Source organism: Sporothrix brasiliensis (assembly GCF_000820605.1).
Source record: "Sporothrix brasiliensis 5110 chromosome Unknown Cont17, whole genome shotgun sequence".
Classification (NCBI taxonomy): Eukaryota; Fungi; Ascomycota; class Sordariomycetes; order Ophiostomatales; family Ophiostomataceae; genus Sporothrix; species Sporothrix brasiliensis.
Window position 1 is genome coordinate 3,409,851 of NW_024467136.1, and position 14,796 is coordinate 3,424,646.

General features: G+C 52.4%; 3 protein-coding genes across 3 annotated transcripts; 2 read left to right on the forward strand and 1 right to left on the reverse strand.

Annotated features, from left to right (window-relative positions):
* Nucleotides 1-8,726: 8,726 nt before the first annotated feature.
* SPBR_02347 (transcription factor STE12) lies at nucleotides 8,727-11,392 on the forward strand (the record flags this gene model as incomplete). The annotated part of the gene is made up of 2 exons (XM_040760650.1): nucleotides 8,727-10,504; nucleotides 11,107-11,392. 2 exons carry the CDS (start codon nucleotides 8,727-8,729, stop codon nucleotides 11,390-11,392), a joined length of 2,064 nt encoding a protein of 687 aa, XP_040620985.1.
* A 774-nt stretch (nucleotides 11,393-12,166) lies between these two features.
* Nucleotides 12,167-13,348, reverse strand: SPBR_02931 (uncharacterized protein; the record flags this gene model as incomplete). The annotated part of the gene is made up of 2 exons (XM_040761234.1): nucleotides 12,167-12,853; nucleotides 12,932-13,348. The coding sequence occupies 2 exons, from the start codon at nucleotides 13,346-13,348 to the stop codon at nucleotides 12,167-12,169; spliced, it is 1,104 nt and encodes a 367-aa protein (XP_040620986.1).
* A 425-nt stretch (nucleotides 13,349-13,773) lies between these two features.
* On the forward strand, nucleotides 13,774-14,685 carry SPBR_03107 (phosphoribosylformimino-5-aminoimidazole carboxamide ribotide isomerase; the record flags this gene model as incomplete). The annotated part of the gene is made up of 1 exon (XM_040761410.1): nucleotides 13,774-14,685. The coding sequence occupies one exon, from the start codon at nucleotides 13,774-13,776 to the stop codon at nucleotides 14,683-14,685; it is 912 nt and encodes a 303-aa protein (XP_040620987.1).
* Nucleotides 14,686-14,796: the final 111 nt, after the last annotated feature.

Below are 14,796 nucleotides of genomic sequence, written 5' to 3' on the forward strand. Positions count from 1 at the left end.
AATTAGAGAACCAGTTCTTCTCCAGTATCAAGTGAGAATGGTCTGCAGGAGTGATTCGCAGTCTCTCGTCTGGCCGTTCCAGCCACAGGACAATGGGCCTCAAATGACGAGGCCCTTTTGACAGCGACAATGGGCCACGGCCAGGCCACAAGCACAATCCCCACGCCTCCAATTTAACTTGTGGGCACCGGGTGCATTGTGTGGGCCAGTTGGCATCAGCACAGCGGCAACGGCAACGGGCAGCACAGCGGCAAGCCACAAATAGCACATGAGCACCTGAAAAGGACTAACGACTACCAACCAACTTCGACAGCCACCAAAATCCACCGAATCGCTCGCCGCGTTCCCGCCGGTCTGGTGCAGGTCATACCACACCCAAAAGTCTGAGGGAGCCAATCATCAGCCTGAAGAGCTGTCACCCCGCCCCCTTTCCCGCCCTTGTTTTACATTAGGTCTGTTTAATTTTTGTGTTTCTGAAGAGACTGGCTTTCGTGCCGATGCGTATCGCCGGGAAAAGCGTGGGAAACACAGGGGTTCAATACTGAATAAACACGAGACAAGCGACGAGAGTGGAGGAAATCATAGCATCGAACAAAAGTTTAAAAATAAGAATCGAGCTAGCTTTTCAAGCTGGTGATTGGCCACCGAAGAGACAAGAGCGCCTTGCTTGGAAGTAGAGCTCAGAGAGAGAAGAACGAGACGCAAATGTGCGACCGTACTACAAGCCCCGTACGAAGTTTCCTGTCAAGGGCAAAGCTCAGTCGAGGTTTTGGCTGGAATACCGTACAAGATAAAAAATGTTAAAAAAGGTCGGGGAGGGGAGGGCAACCTGGACAGACCAGGAAGAGAAGAACAGCTCATTAAGATGGGACGGTTTTCAAGAACACGAGGAAGCTTCCTATGAAACAGAAGGAAGATTGTGAAGCAGGCAATTTTTCTGGGCAGGTGGGCGAGGCAGGTTTCGACGTACCACCGTTTGGATTCTCTTCTACAAATCTGTGAACCAATCTTGATGCAACGAATATATTGCGGCCAGAGACGTGCCGCTTTACGTGGTAAGTACCACAAAGACAGCCTTTCATAGGCCTCGAAGCTTCAGAAGCTTTTCCCAACGCCGATCTCCAAGACCAATTTGTGGGCATATGCTATTTCCAGTAATCGACCCGCCGCTTTGGAGTTATGGAGTATTCTACGGCGTACTTTGTTGTGGCATGGGACTGTCTAAGACGATGAAGACTTTGGGACGTTTTTGCTATTGACCTGACGTTCCGCTTCCAATATTGATATGCCGGTCCGAAAAGAAGAGTGCCAAAATGGCATCGCATGAACAGACGTGGAAGGAGAGACACACACAAAAAAAAGAAAATAAGGAAACATTGGGGTGACGGACTAGGAAACAAACGAAAACGAAACGAGATGAGCAAAGGGGCCTTTTAGGGTGCAGTCAGAGGGGTGCTCAGGGGATCAGAGAGCTGCACTGATGGGATAATACTACGACAAACGTCGTATTGCACCAGACAAAAAGAGGACCGGCAGTATGTTGACGTCGTATCAAGACGAAAGTCATCGAGAGGCAGAAGACGGTCCAGCTTAGCGGAACCGGACTCTTGTTGGTCGGTCTTTCCCAGCGGGCAATTTACGGTAGAGACGCAAGGGCGCCACAGCAAGAAAGAGCAAAGCAACAGAATAGGCAAATGGCATCGAGACGACCATGCGAAGCGAAGTGAGCAGAAAAGAGCGACTGAGGGACAGAATGCACGACTGAAGCAAGGGTCCTTCCTCAACCCCTACCACCGATCTTTCCGCCCCAAAGGAACGGCCAAAACCCCCCCAAGAAAGAAAACGTTGAGTTCTATCATCGACCACTTTTTTGTTACGCACGTCCCTCCCTCCCCCACCTTGTTTCAGGTCTCAGAATGCGGGTAGGTGGCGAAGATCAAACCGCCCGCTTGACCCGTTTCGGCCAGGAAGGCAGAAGAACGGACAGGCAAGATCAAAGAAGGGAAAAGAAAACAACTACGAACGGAACACGGCAGAGAGGGGTGTCGGGATGCAAAAGAAAAGAATGAGCCACGCACAGCCCCAGCGGACAACTTTCTTATGCACGAAGCCATTGTTTCCATGGTCCTCGGTCAGACCTCCTTCCTGCCCTCACGAAGTTGATTTTGTTGATTTTGTTGATTTTGCCTTTATTGTGTCCCGTTCCGTGTTTTCTCTCGCCAAAAGCCGCCGACCCTGACAACGGCCGAGCTCAGTGTACATTAGGATCATGTATTTCTTGTCTGCTGGAATCTTCTCCTCCCAAGAAGAAGAAACGGCCCCATACTTTCTTGGCGCATGCACTGGCCTACAACGGCGCTCGCTATCCTGCACGTCATGCGAACATAACATACGCCCGTCTCGCACGACGAAAACAGTCTCTCATGCGGGATCCACAGACAGGAAAAGACAAGCGGAACGGGAACGGCGCACGTCTCGGTCACTTTCGTTCTTAGCAGGAAGGCTATGGCCTGGTCTCTTGTTCGTGGTTGGTCCGAGCTGGACCTTGAGACTAGAGGAAGGAGAAGCTATATTGCCATGCAGTATAGGTCAGCCGGCCCAACATGTGTGCTATTCAATTGCCTCTGCTGATGATTTGGTGGGCATGAGAAGGGAAGGGAGGAGAACGAGGAAAGTGGTGCCCGTATGCGTCTTTCTTTTTGTTATTGGCTAGCCCAACCAAAAAGAGCTTTTCTCAATTTATTCGCCCAAGGCCAATGACACCCAATCCTTTGCCCTCTGCGTGTCTTTCATCTCTCCACTTCGTTTCTTGAACAAGAATGACTGGTTGGTTCGATGTTGGATCTGCATTTGCTTTTTGGACACACCGCGCCGACTGTTTTCTTTCCTCTTTCTTGGGGGCTGGGTAGCACACAGGAACGAAGTCCGGGTGTGTTGGAGGGTGCAGGATGGCGTCGTAATCAACGTTGCACGGAGGCGTGAGCGATGCACGCCCCGTTAAAACCACTAAAAGTCTCTGCAATCCACTGCTTTCCGTGCGAACACCGCTTATTCTGTGTAGCCTTGGTGCCTGAAATGCCGTCGGACTGAGGATCAAGACCAAGGGCAACACCAGTCAGAAGACGGGATGCTCTGGCTTGCTTACACCCCCACTCCTGGCTCTTTTATCTTCGTTCAGACTGGCGGGAAATACAACTCCACTGGGGACGAAAGGGACGGTGTTCGGCCTCACCTTATGCCTGTGCTTGCTCTCATCATTATTACGTGTCTGCTATCTAAGTAGACTCTAGCTGCCTAGGGCCCGACTTTCAGAAGTTGTCATGCCTTAGGGAACCTGGCAGGGTCCGAAGAGGGGCAGAGGCTACAGAGAGCTGGGCGGAGCGCATGGAGGATGAGAAAGACGTGCCGAAGTGTCGATGCAGACGGCACTCCACAGACCGTGTTAGGCTACCAATTGTGACAAAACGATGCCGAGAACAGACACTGACCAACACGAAGAAGAAAAGAAACAATACTCAAGAAATCGCCTCCAACCGGCTTCATTCGCCTACAACATCATGCACAAAAAAAGGATAGGATGCATAGCTGGCCCTTTTGCTTTCTCCGTGTGGAGTATCTTCCGCATGGTCACTCCAGCGCTACCCATACCATCCCCACTATTTTCTTTAATGCCCAGTTCTGAAGCATTGCACCAGGTGCGTTTCAAGTTGACAAGGTGGCAGGTATTTCGTATCTTTCACTTTCTTTGGGTTATTTTCGGATTTTCAGTTGGCTCAGCAGGTCCCGCGGGAAAAGTGCATCCCACCTATCTTTCTGCTTTATTGGTTAGAACGTGCAAACCTACAGTCGATTCGGAAGTGCACTGTGTGAAAAATCAAGTACCAACCCGCAAGGGCAATGCGACGTGAGGGTGAAATGGCGTTGCAGACGAATTCAGGGGTTTTGTAGCACGTACAAACTATTTCACATAGTATACTGCGGACTATAGGTACCGTATACATATAACGATGGCCTTACGACTTTGTTGTCAATGGCAACAATCGCTAACACCAAAACGTCAACATCTTGGGCCGCGACAAAAGAGACGAGAAACAGGAAGGAGGCTAGATAGGAGGCACGACGCGTTATCATTCTCAGGCATTTCTCTTTGTCTTGCCTGTCTTCGTTCTGAATCTCAGTGGCTTTCCTGTCCTCGACCGGTGAAAATTTCTGCCTCGCAATACAAAGGCCCGGTGATGTGGAGAGCATAATTTCTCTCTCACGACGGCATGCTGTAGCAATCCAACCAGTAAAGTAAAGGCCACTGGCAGGTAGTTACTGAGTATGACGGCCAGGTCAGGTCAGAGGATGCCAGGTGCTAAGAAGGCATCACAGACGCTCTCGAGTGCTGTCCGACCCTCTACCGCCTGTTTGTTGCTCGGATGTCCTCCAATCTGGTTGGCGCTGCATCGGTCAGGAGAGCGGAGATTGTCAGCGGAGACGGCCTATTTCTCAAGTACTTTTTCTGGGTACCTGTCTTTCTTTGCTTTCTTTTTGGTGCTGGGTTCCACGGAAATGCAACCTTATTTGTCTTGCCGCCTAAAGAAAAGATACTTGCCCAAAATAGCGGGTTTTCTTTCTGTATTACTCCGCAGTTTTCTCAATTTTGCGTCCACTGTATGTTGTCGACAAAAGTCCCTAAAATGTCTCATTCCTTGTTGCAAATCACTCGGATGGATTCCCACTGTTTGGTAAAAAATACGGCGTACGGGGGCCCCATAAGGAACACGCCATAACCATACCGGTCATGATAGATTTGTTTCTTATTTGCTTATCATCTCTGGAAAAACAGAACATCTCGGCTAGCATGTTTTCTGTTCTAGTCGAAATGAAAGTTTGGTGATCATCGAACGAGGAACGACGTGGTGAATTACCACCCGCGCATGGACGCGATGAGACCTGTCTTACTTCGCCCTATGCAACGATTCTGGGCAAGCCACAAAATAATAATGATTGAAATGAAAGAACAAAACGGAATAGTTCCACGAGCATGTGGTCATGTTCGTGCACATTTGTCTGCTTCGAGGAAAGAGTACCACTGTCTTTGCTCAGAATGGAATGGTCACAAGAGAACGAGCCCTCGTTCTTCCTCAAGGTCAGTCATCTGGGTTGCAATGAACGCGCACGATATGTTGTAGTTCTATCGGCATTTGCTTTGGGCAAGGGATGACGGCCCACTGTGTCATTTCCAGTGCCTTTGCTTACAGACAAAAGCAAATTGACATAAAAGTCTTCTACTTGTTACATTTTGAAGCAGTTCCTCTCTGCTACCGCCTTGTCCTCTCCAGGAAAGACAAGGCCTGTCTAACGACCACCGCGAGGTATCTACGAATACAGGTCCTTCCTCCCCTTTCCGCGGCATGTCTGTGCTATGTTAAGACATTTTACTGCCCTGAATGATTTGATTGCGATGCAAATGGAGTATCTTACGTGGAGAACGTAGTAATATTCAGTGGCCCCTTTTCGCTGCGCCAACTTTTGTACGACGTAGATGGAGGCTAGTCTCGCTGCACCATAAAATTAGGAATTACCAAACTGAAAGAGCCTCTTCGCGGAATACTTGCTTCGGGCAGGTCCGTGGGCCACATAGAAAAGTTGACGTGCGCTGGCGCAGTATTTGCCCTTCAGCCACCTACCTATCTTACCTGGCTTTTGTCTGTTGGTGGCCGTTTTCGTCCCGCGTACGTCGTGCTTATGTGCGTGGTTGTGTTGGTGCCCGTTTTAGCCCAACTTCTGTTTCTTCTTTGAGTTTTCTTTGCTTCTTTTAGAGGCACTGTTAAGTCGCTCTCTTTTGTCACTTAATTATACTTTCTCCCTTTGTTTCACCAGCTTACGTTTGTTTGTTTTGTAGTTAATCTGCGGTATGCTTTGGCCGTCCGCGATGTCGACTTGCTACGCCAGCAAAGTAAAAATGGTCAGGAACAAGGCAAAAACAAGAGGCCAAAGTTACGGAAAGACTACTCCGTTGGGACTACTGCGTGCCGTAATACTCCTCTGTCTCCGCAATGTGAAATTGAACGAACAAGAGAGGGGCCTATTTCACTTCCACACTACAGTCTTCCCTCGACCGCTGCACAATTCAATCACACATCAGCCATTCAATCGCAAAACTAACAACACACGGAAATAGCAAGCGCAATGAACATCTCGCAAATCCCAAGCACCGGCAAACGTTCCTGTTTCTTCTCAAGGACAACGAGCATTCGACACCAAGAGAACTGTCGCACATTTGGCAGGTGTATATCATAGCGTGGTGCCCTTATGCGCGCCATTGTCATAGCATGCATTCGACGGACTAGGCGCATGCCTCGGTGATTCTACCTGCATATTTAAGATGCTGGATACATTATCTTGAACGGTCTTGTGTACGACGTAATGGCGTACCAACTTCCCAAGGCCGCTATATGAGAGCGACAGCCCTCTGGCAAGTCAATAGACATGTCTTTTTTGAAGACTGCTCCTGCATCTTTGGTTTGGCTCTGTTGTCGTCTCTGTTCGCGGCCGTTAACGGGGGCCCATGTTTTACGGAGTACGACGAGAGGCAGCTTACTGCTCGACAGAAATGTCTCCGCCAACTTGTAAGATACATTCCTTACGAATTACTTGTTGTCTTCTGGCGTTGCACATCGTACCCGCTTTTAACAGGTATGTGCACTTCCTTTCTTCTCACGTTTACCCTTCTATTCACGGCCTCCATACTCTGTAAGATTCTTAACAAGCCCTGCATCGTGACAAAACCTGAGAGTTTTGAAGAACTCATATGCTCGGCACACGAGGCATTCGTTCCTCGCCGCTGACTGCCTTCGCCGCCCTGGTCTTCCTTTTTGCTCGTATCGTACCTTCTGTTCTGTACTCGTAGGTCGTGTCGTGCCTTTGCCGCTCCCGCTCAGGCGCTGGCCATCTCTCGCCCAATCCTTGTCCGCCCACCCCACCCACACGTCCACCCACCCACACTCCTCTTTTTCTATCCACACCCACAGCAGCTAGCAAAGGTCATCGGTTTGCACTTTGCACGTCTGCGCCCATGCCTACGGAGGTACTCTTTTCTGTTTTCCCTCTACGGAGTACTGTGTATGCGCAATCGCATACCCCTGGTCTCTCTCGCGCTGGGGGCCTTCCGTTTTAGCCAGTCGTGCTTGCCTACCCCTGTTCTCCTCTCGCGCCCATCCACGCCCACATCCGACCGTTCTTTCCCTTTCACTCCTCTGGTCGCGCTTCCTTCTGTCTCTCTCTCTCCTGCTCCTTCTTCCATGTCTCTCGTCTTGCGCTCGCGCTTTCCCACATCCCTCTCTTCCACTGTTTACCCACGTTCGTTCTTGCCGTGCTCAACCCTGTCGTCCTTTGGCTTTTCCCGAGCCCAGCCTTTGGAAATCATAAACCCACCCGTCTCCTCCTTCCACAATCGACCAAAGAGGGCCCTCTTCTTTTCCCGAGAGCGTTTTCTTCTTTAACATCCCCCTTCCTCCTCCTATCCTCTTCATATCTTCTTCTCGTTTCTCCCCTTTCTCGTCATCGCGTGTAAGGAGGTCCCTCTCTCTAACCTCAAACCCCTCCCCTTTCTCATCTTTTCACCTTGCCTATTACTTTATTTTCTTGTGATTGTCTTTTTTGTTGTTCTTTCGAGGTTCTGTGACAGAACCCCCTTTTCGATTCTTCAATCCCAAACCCTACGCTTTTCGAAACAAAAGCCGGACTCTTTCTATCGCCCCAAGCTTCCATGCAGCGTTTTCCTAAAATTTCTTGATCTCTCTCCACTTCCAGAAGCACATCATCCAGCCTTCTCGACGACAGGCCCTGGATTGATCGAGCCGCAAGACGACGCTCATCCCCGCTACATTTTCAGACGCGCATCGTCGCACGTCTTGACCATCATCGAGCGAGCCTCCACCAACTCTGCCTTCTGCCTGTTTGATCAGCATCCGTTTTCGGGAATTCCTGTTGAACTCTTTATATGATTTCGTTCTTTTCCTTGCCCTCTACTCCCAACCGTCTTTTCGATTGGTGACCTGTCCGGTTCGAAAACCCGTTGTTTCTCGCACATCGGCACATCCTTGGCTCGCATTGCCTTTCATCGGCTCTCGGCCAGCATCGCAACAACGGCAAGGCGACCTAATCATCATAGCTTGCTTCCCAGACCGATTCCCTCTTTGTCTCTCTCCTTACTCCTGGTCAGTGCGCCTTGACGGTTCACACCTCGGAATAATTATCTTTTTTCAGTCGCGTCATTCGCTTGAAGCTCCAGACCGCAGCACATTTCCCAGACTCTCTCACTTTTTCGGGCTGGTCTCGATTGTCATATCTCCTATAGCATTGCATTCAGAGGCCGCCACTCCGTTGACTCTCTCTTGCCATATAACACATTCGCATTATATATTCCAACCACAGCAACAAAAAAACCCACAAGACAGGGCAGAGCCTCCATATACGCAACACATCTTGTTGCCATTTTGTTATTTTTCATTTGTCTTATTTCTTTCGACCGTTCGACAGTCGCTGACCGATTTGTCTGACCTCGAATATTTCCCACGTCTACCTGCTTGAACCCCAACAACTGGTTTGTCCACAGCGATTTAAAGATCTTCTTCCAAGCAGAGCGTCTTGACCCGTGTCAACTTGTGCGATCAAGAACAAGTTCAAACGCCGAAACCGAACATCTTCTCTGAATTTCTCTTTTCTAGGTGTTCATGATGTATGCCGCCCAGCATGCAGGCATGGCGCCTCAAAAGCCAGAGACCTTTATGCTCAGCACAGAAGCCCAGCAGGCATTGCCACATGACGCCCAGGTCGCTCTGCAGCAGGTCGACAACCTGAAATACTTTCTCATTTCCGCCCCGGTCGACTGGCCGCCAGAGCACTACATTCGCCGCTTTCTTCTGCCGACGGGCGAGTATGTGTCGTGTGTGCTCTGGAATGGACTTTTCCACATCTCCGGCACAGACATCGTCCGGTGTCTTTCTTTCAGATTCCAAGCCTTTGGCCGCCCTGTCAAGAACTCGAAGAAATTTGAGGAGGGCATCTTCTCCGACCTGCGGAATCTGAAGTCGGGCACCGACGCTTCGCTTGAGGAGCCCAAGAGCCCTTTTCTGGACTTCCTGTACAAGAACAACTGCATCCGGACACAAAAGAAGCAGAAGGTCTTTTACTGGTACAGCGTCCCGCACGACCGCCTGTTCCTCGATGCGCTTGAGCGCGACCTGAAGCGCGAGAAGATGGGCCAGGAGGCCACCACGGTCGCTGTCAGCGAGCCCGCGCTGTCTTTCCAGTACGATTCGTCGCAGTCGCTGTATGACCAGCTCACCAAGGCCCAGCAGGCGAACTCGTCTTCGTTCAGCGCGCAGCAGGTGTCCTTCCCCCAGTCGCAGACCGCTTCCCCCGTCATTCGCGCGATGGACTCCATGCCTCCTCCCCAGATGCCGCAGATGCCTCAAATGATCCCCCAGACCATGGCCCCTTTAGCGGATGGCATGGATGCGATGGTCCCTTTCACGACAGCAGCAGCAGCAATTCAGATGGCCCCCCCGCTGGCGCAGCAGGTGGTCAAGAGGGAACCTGATTTTGCTCGCGTCCAATACAACCAAAATGGCGTCCCGGTGGCTGCCGGCCACCAACGCCATGCGTCCATGCCTGCCTACGCTCTCGAATACTCTCCGGCACCCTCCTTCGTCTCGTCCCAGTACGATGACTACGGCAACCGTGGCATCTCATTTGAGCCCCTGACCCCACCACAACTTGCTACTGGCATCACATCTGAGCCAGCTTACATTGCCAACGAGGAGACGGGTCTGTACACTGCCATTCCCGACCACCTCAACACTGGCATGAACGGCCTGAACGGTATGGTTCAGTTGCCTCCGTCCAATCTTGCCGGCCCGCAGTTCTCGCGCGGTTACAACAACAACAATGTCTACTCGCCTGTCATCGAGGGCTCTCCCACATACAAGCAGCGGAGACGCCGCTCTTCCATCCCTCCTGGCATGTCCGCCATTGTTGCTGCTACTGCTGCTACGGCTGCTGCTGTGCACCGCCCGTCGGACCTGCGCCGCTCGGTTTCGGTCTCGGTCGGCCCGGTCGCTGAGGGCGACGAGTCGCTGGACAACTCGCCGCCTGGCCTCACATACAGCAACTCTGGTATTTCTCTGACCAGCCAGCAGCACAAGGAGCTGCTCGACCTCTCCCGCCATGGTACCCCCTTGTCAACGGTTGAGGGCAGCCCCGGCCTGAACCCCATGGCTCTGCAGCAGCAGCAGGACTTCCCCAACATGCCTAGTGAGGAGCTACCGGTTGCAGCCGGAAATGTTTCTATTCCGGAGGAGCAGCGTCGGCCCATGGCTAACGGCGGTGCCAACGTGATCCGTCGTGCTCGCTCGGCTACGGTCATGGAGCTTGGTCCCTACCCGCAGAAGTCTCACTCCTGCCCTATCCCTACGTGTGGTCGCCTCTTCAAGCGGCTCGAGCACCTGAAGCGGTAAGAATATTTGTTTTTTCTTTTGTGTGACCGAGTGGCGCAGGAGGACGCGAAACAGAAAAAGAAACTGAGAACAACACGAGTGCGAAACCCCACACCGATCGTTTATCTGACCATAACTTTCCAGACACGTGAGAACCCATACCCAAGAAAGACCCTACATTTGCCCTTTCTGTAGCAAGGCATTCTCCAGATCAGACAACCTAGCACAGTATGGCCTCCCCTTTCTTTTATGTTTGACTCTTTCCATGTTTGTCGACCAAATTCCTTGCATTGTTGTTTGTGTGTACGCAATGTTTTCGAAAAGCAAGAACGACAAGACCCAGAACTCCATTACCATGCAACCGACTGTCAATCCAAAAGCATAATCCATACTCCAGACCAAGGAGGCGCATCATTCGCAAACCGTCAAAACCACGGACATGGAACACAGAACACATGCAACGCAACAGCAATTCGCTGGGGATTACGAGTGACTCTTTGCGGACTTGTCTTGTCAAACCTCACACCACACAAACGGAACAGCTACACACAACACAATCAAGAGAAGCGTCTTCGACATGCCTGATAAAATTGCAAGAAAACTAACCTAATTTTGTTAGGCACAAGCGGACACATGATCGCAGTGATGGTGGTGATGGAAACTTCCCTCTGTCCGGCGAGGAGGAGGAGGAGTATTCTGGCGAAGACCAGCTCGGCTCCGTCGAGGAGGCCTCGCCGAACTCTGAGGGCGGCTACGTCACCACCTCTCTCAACTCTGTCGTCAACAGCGGCATGACACCCACGTCATCTGCTCATGCTGTGAACGCTTTCAACAGCCTGCAGACTCTTAGCATGCCCATGACCATCAGCCAACCACAAGCCATCAACACCGGTTCGATGATGTGAGCAACCTGCTTTGACGAAGCAACATCAGGCATAACATAACGACTGCCACTGTACACTACAACTGTTTTGCATTTTTCCGTTTCTGTCGACCTAGTTCTGCTTATGCTGTTTATAACTTTGCCCATTGTTTTTTATCTTTTATGTCGTTCCTCGGGAACTTCAGTCCTTCGTCACGGGATTGGAACTCCGTGAGCATTTTGGTTTAGCCTCACACGTTTGTGCCTGCCAGGTCTTGGATCCACTCCTGGCAGGCTCTTTTTTATTTTCATTTTCGATCTTTCGCATTTGCCGACTCGTTTTGCCATTTTCTTTTGCGACCTCATTGTCTTGTGGACGCGTGGTTTTTCTTTTAATTGTTTCCTCCAAAACTATAGACTTGGGGACAAGAGGGGCCATTGCGAGTGCGAAGGCAATGCGGCGACAAGCTGACGTTGCTTGCCTGCTCCGATGTGAATGGCGGGCGTCTTGTGCATAAGGGTATGAACACACATGACCGATGTGACGTGGAAGCGAAGGCGGAGGAGGGCAGGCTTTGCATTTGTATATATATTTTCAGCTACTTTTTCATTTCATTTCTGGATAGGTGAACGACGACAAAAAGCTACGGTTCTGAATACAAAAATTGAAATTACAATCGTACTGCGCTATGAAAGTGCAACGTTGCTCTTGCTCAACATATGAAATGGGTTTCGAGACTCTTTAGGTCATGTCTGGTATCATTGTTTTGAATATGTGAACTTGTATGTACGTGAAATGCTTTTGGTGCGGAATGTTTCACCTCCGCTTCTTCCTCTTCTTGCCGTGCATGGTCTTCTTGGGACCTTCAATCGCCCGGACATCCCGGTCGCGCAGCTTCAGCTCGGAGCCCCGTAAGCGGCCCACGGCCGGCGCATCCACGGCACGCATCCGTTTCGCCGCGGACTTGCTCGGCTTCAGCGCCGGCCGCTCCAGCACAATGCCACTTTCCCGCGCCTCCTGGCGTCGCTTGCTCTCGCGCGACGCCGCGGCTGCTGCAATGCCCTTGCGCATAGCCATGGGCATCTTGGCCTGCGTGAAGATGCTCTCACTCGCCTGGTTCACAGTGACGGATCCGCCGGCCACCGCGTCGCCCTTGGCCTTGTTGGCGACAGCCTGGATGCGCAGGTCGGTGGCGCGCTGGCGCAGCTTGCCCGCAGCAAAGGGCTGGCTGCTCTTGTGGTTGGCCAGGTTGGCTGTGCCGGCGGCACCGGCGGCTCCAAAAGTAGAGGCGGCGCCGGACGAGGTGGAAAAGGACGAGGGCAGGGCAAAGGCACCGGCGAGGAGGTGGGATTCGGAGATGAGGCGCTGCAGTTCGAGATCGTTGGCAAGCAGGTCGGGCGCGTCCTTGTACTGCTGTTTGTCGGCCCCCTCTTTCTTCTTGTTCTTCTTGCTGTTGGCGGCGCGCGTGGCGTCCTCGTCAAACGACGTTGGCGGTCGTTTGGACTGTTGGAGAGAGAGAAGATTGTGGTTAGCGGATGAAGAGCAAATACGGTATGCAGTAGAACCGTGGTGCGAGCTCACCAAATAGAGTTTGCGCTCATGCTTGGTCATGGTCGCCTCAGGGGTCTCTTTTGTTGGGTCGGTACTGTAGTCGACGACCTCGACCGCCGGCGCTGCGTCGCGGGATTCGTTCATGTCCTCGTCCCCATCTTCGTCTTCAGACAATCCTGACCACGCCGATGAAGCTTCTGACTCGTCGTCGTCGCTTTGGTTCTCATTTATAACAACCGTCGCGGCCGTCCCCAGCCTCTTGCCGCTTGTCTCGGTCGAGTTTGCGTTCGCATTCTTGCCCGCCTTCTTCTCGGCCTTTTTTGCGACCACGGGCAAGGGCTTGAACTGGGCCTCAAAGTGTCGCCGGAAGATGTCCTGAATGGCATCCTCACCAGTGGGCTCTTTTGTCCCAGAAGAATTTTTCCGCTTGCCGAGAACCGTCGCCATTGTGTCGTGCTGTGGTTGTCTGGAAGCCAGACTGTGAGATATCTCAACTGCGACGTAACAGCGATTTCCTTGGGCGGTGACGCTTTTTTTTCTGCCCAGGAACCAGCCTTTTGCTTTTGGCACGGCAGAAACTGTTGTCCTGATTGGCCACTGGCCTAGCCCTTCTATTTCTGCCCCTGGTAAGGCAAGGCGCTGCAAAACTGTGCTTGGCCCAGCTACACAGAAGGCTGCGTTCCCGCTAATCCACCTAACGTCCAGGCCGCTAAAGTAGATTGCAGCCGGCATCAACCCCGGACGTCTTGAGTTCAGACGGCCCCGACTGGATCTCAGGTTATCACAATAACTATAGTCGCCGCCACGGCTTTCATAGTCCCTCCATACCTAGCGACCTCTTCTCCCCCGCTCCCCAACACCCAACCGCACAGATGACGCGCTTCCGCCCGTGCATCGACCTCCATGCGGGACAGGTCAAGCAGATCGTCGGCGGCACCCTCGACTCGACCTCGGCCGCCCTCCAGACCAACTTTGTTGCCACCCAGCCACCGGCTCACTTTGCTCAGCTCTACCGCGACAACCGCCTGACAGGGGCCCATGTCATTATGCTGGGCAGCGGGCCCGACAACCAGGCAGCCGCACGCGCGGCCGTTGGTGCGTGGCCGGGCGGGCTGCAGGTGGGCGGCGGCATCAAGGACACGAATGCAAAGGCATGGATCGATGCCGGCGCCGACAAGGTGATTGTCACGTCGTACCTTTTTGAGAAGGAGGACGCGACAGGGGTCGATGGCGGAGACAAGTACAAGTTCAGCCAGGCGCGCCTTGACGCGGTGCTGGCAGCGCTCGGCGGCGACAAGGAGCGCCTCGTGATTGACCTGAGCTGTCGGCGAATCGCCCCATCAGAGTCGTCGGCATCGTCCTCTGCATCGTCCCCTGCAGCCCCCGTCTGGGCTGTCGCCATCAACAAGTGGCAGACCATGACGGACATGTACCTGTCGGCCGAGACCATTGCCCAGCTCGCGCCCTACTGCAGTGAGTTCCTGGTGCATGCCGCCGACGTCGAGGGCCTTCAACGGGGCATTGATGCCGAGCTGGTCGAGCAGCTGGCTTCATGGTGCGGTGCCGCGGGCACGCCAGTAACCTACGCCGGCGGCGCACGGCATGTGGACGACCTGGCGCTGGTGGAAAATCTGAGCGGCGGACGCGTAGATCTGACCATTGGCAGCGCACTGGACTGCTTTGGTGGCTCGGGCGCGAAGCTCGACGACTGCATTGCATGGAACTTGAAAAAAGACAGAGAACTTGCTTCAAATCCGACAGGGGCGACACAGGCTGCACCATGAGCGCAAGCAATATATGACAGGCAGAAAATATAAAACAGTAGATAACACAAAAAAGCATCATAGAAAAGACAATATACCCATCACATCGTTTACATGCATCGTTTGGCAGGC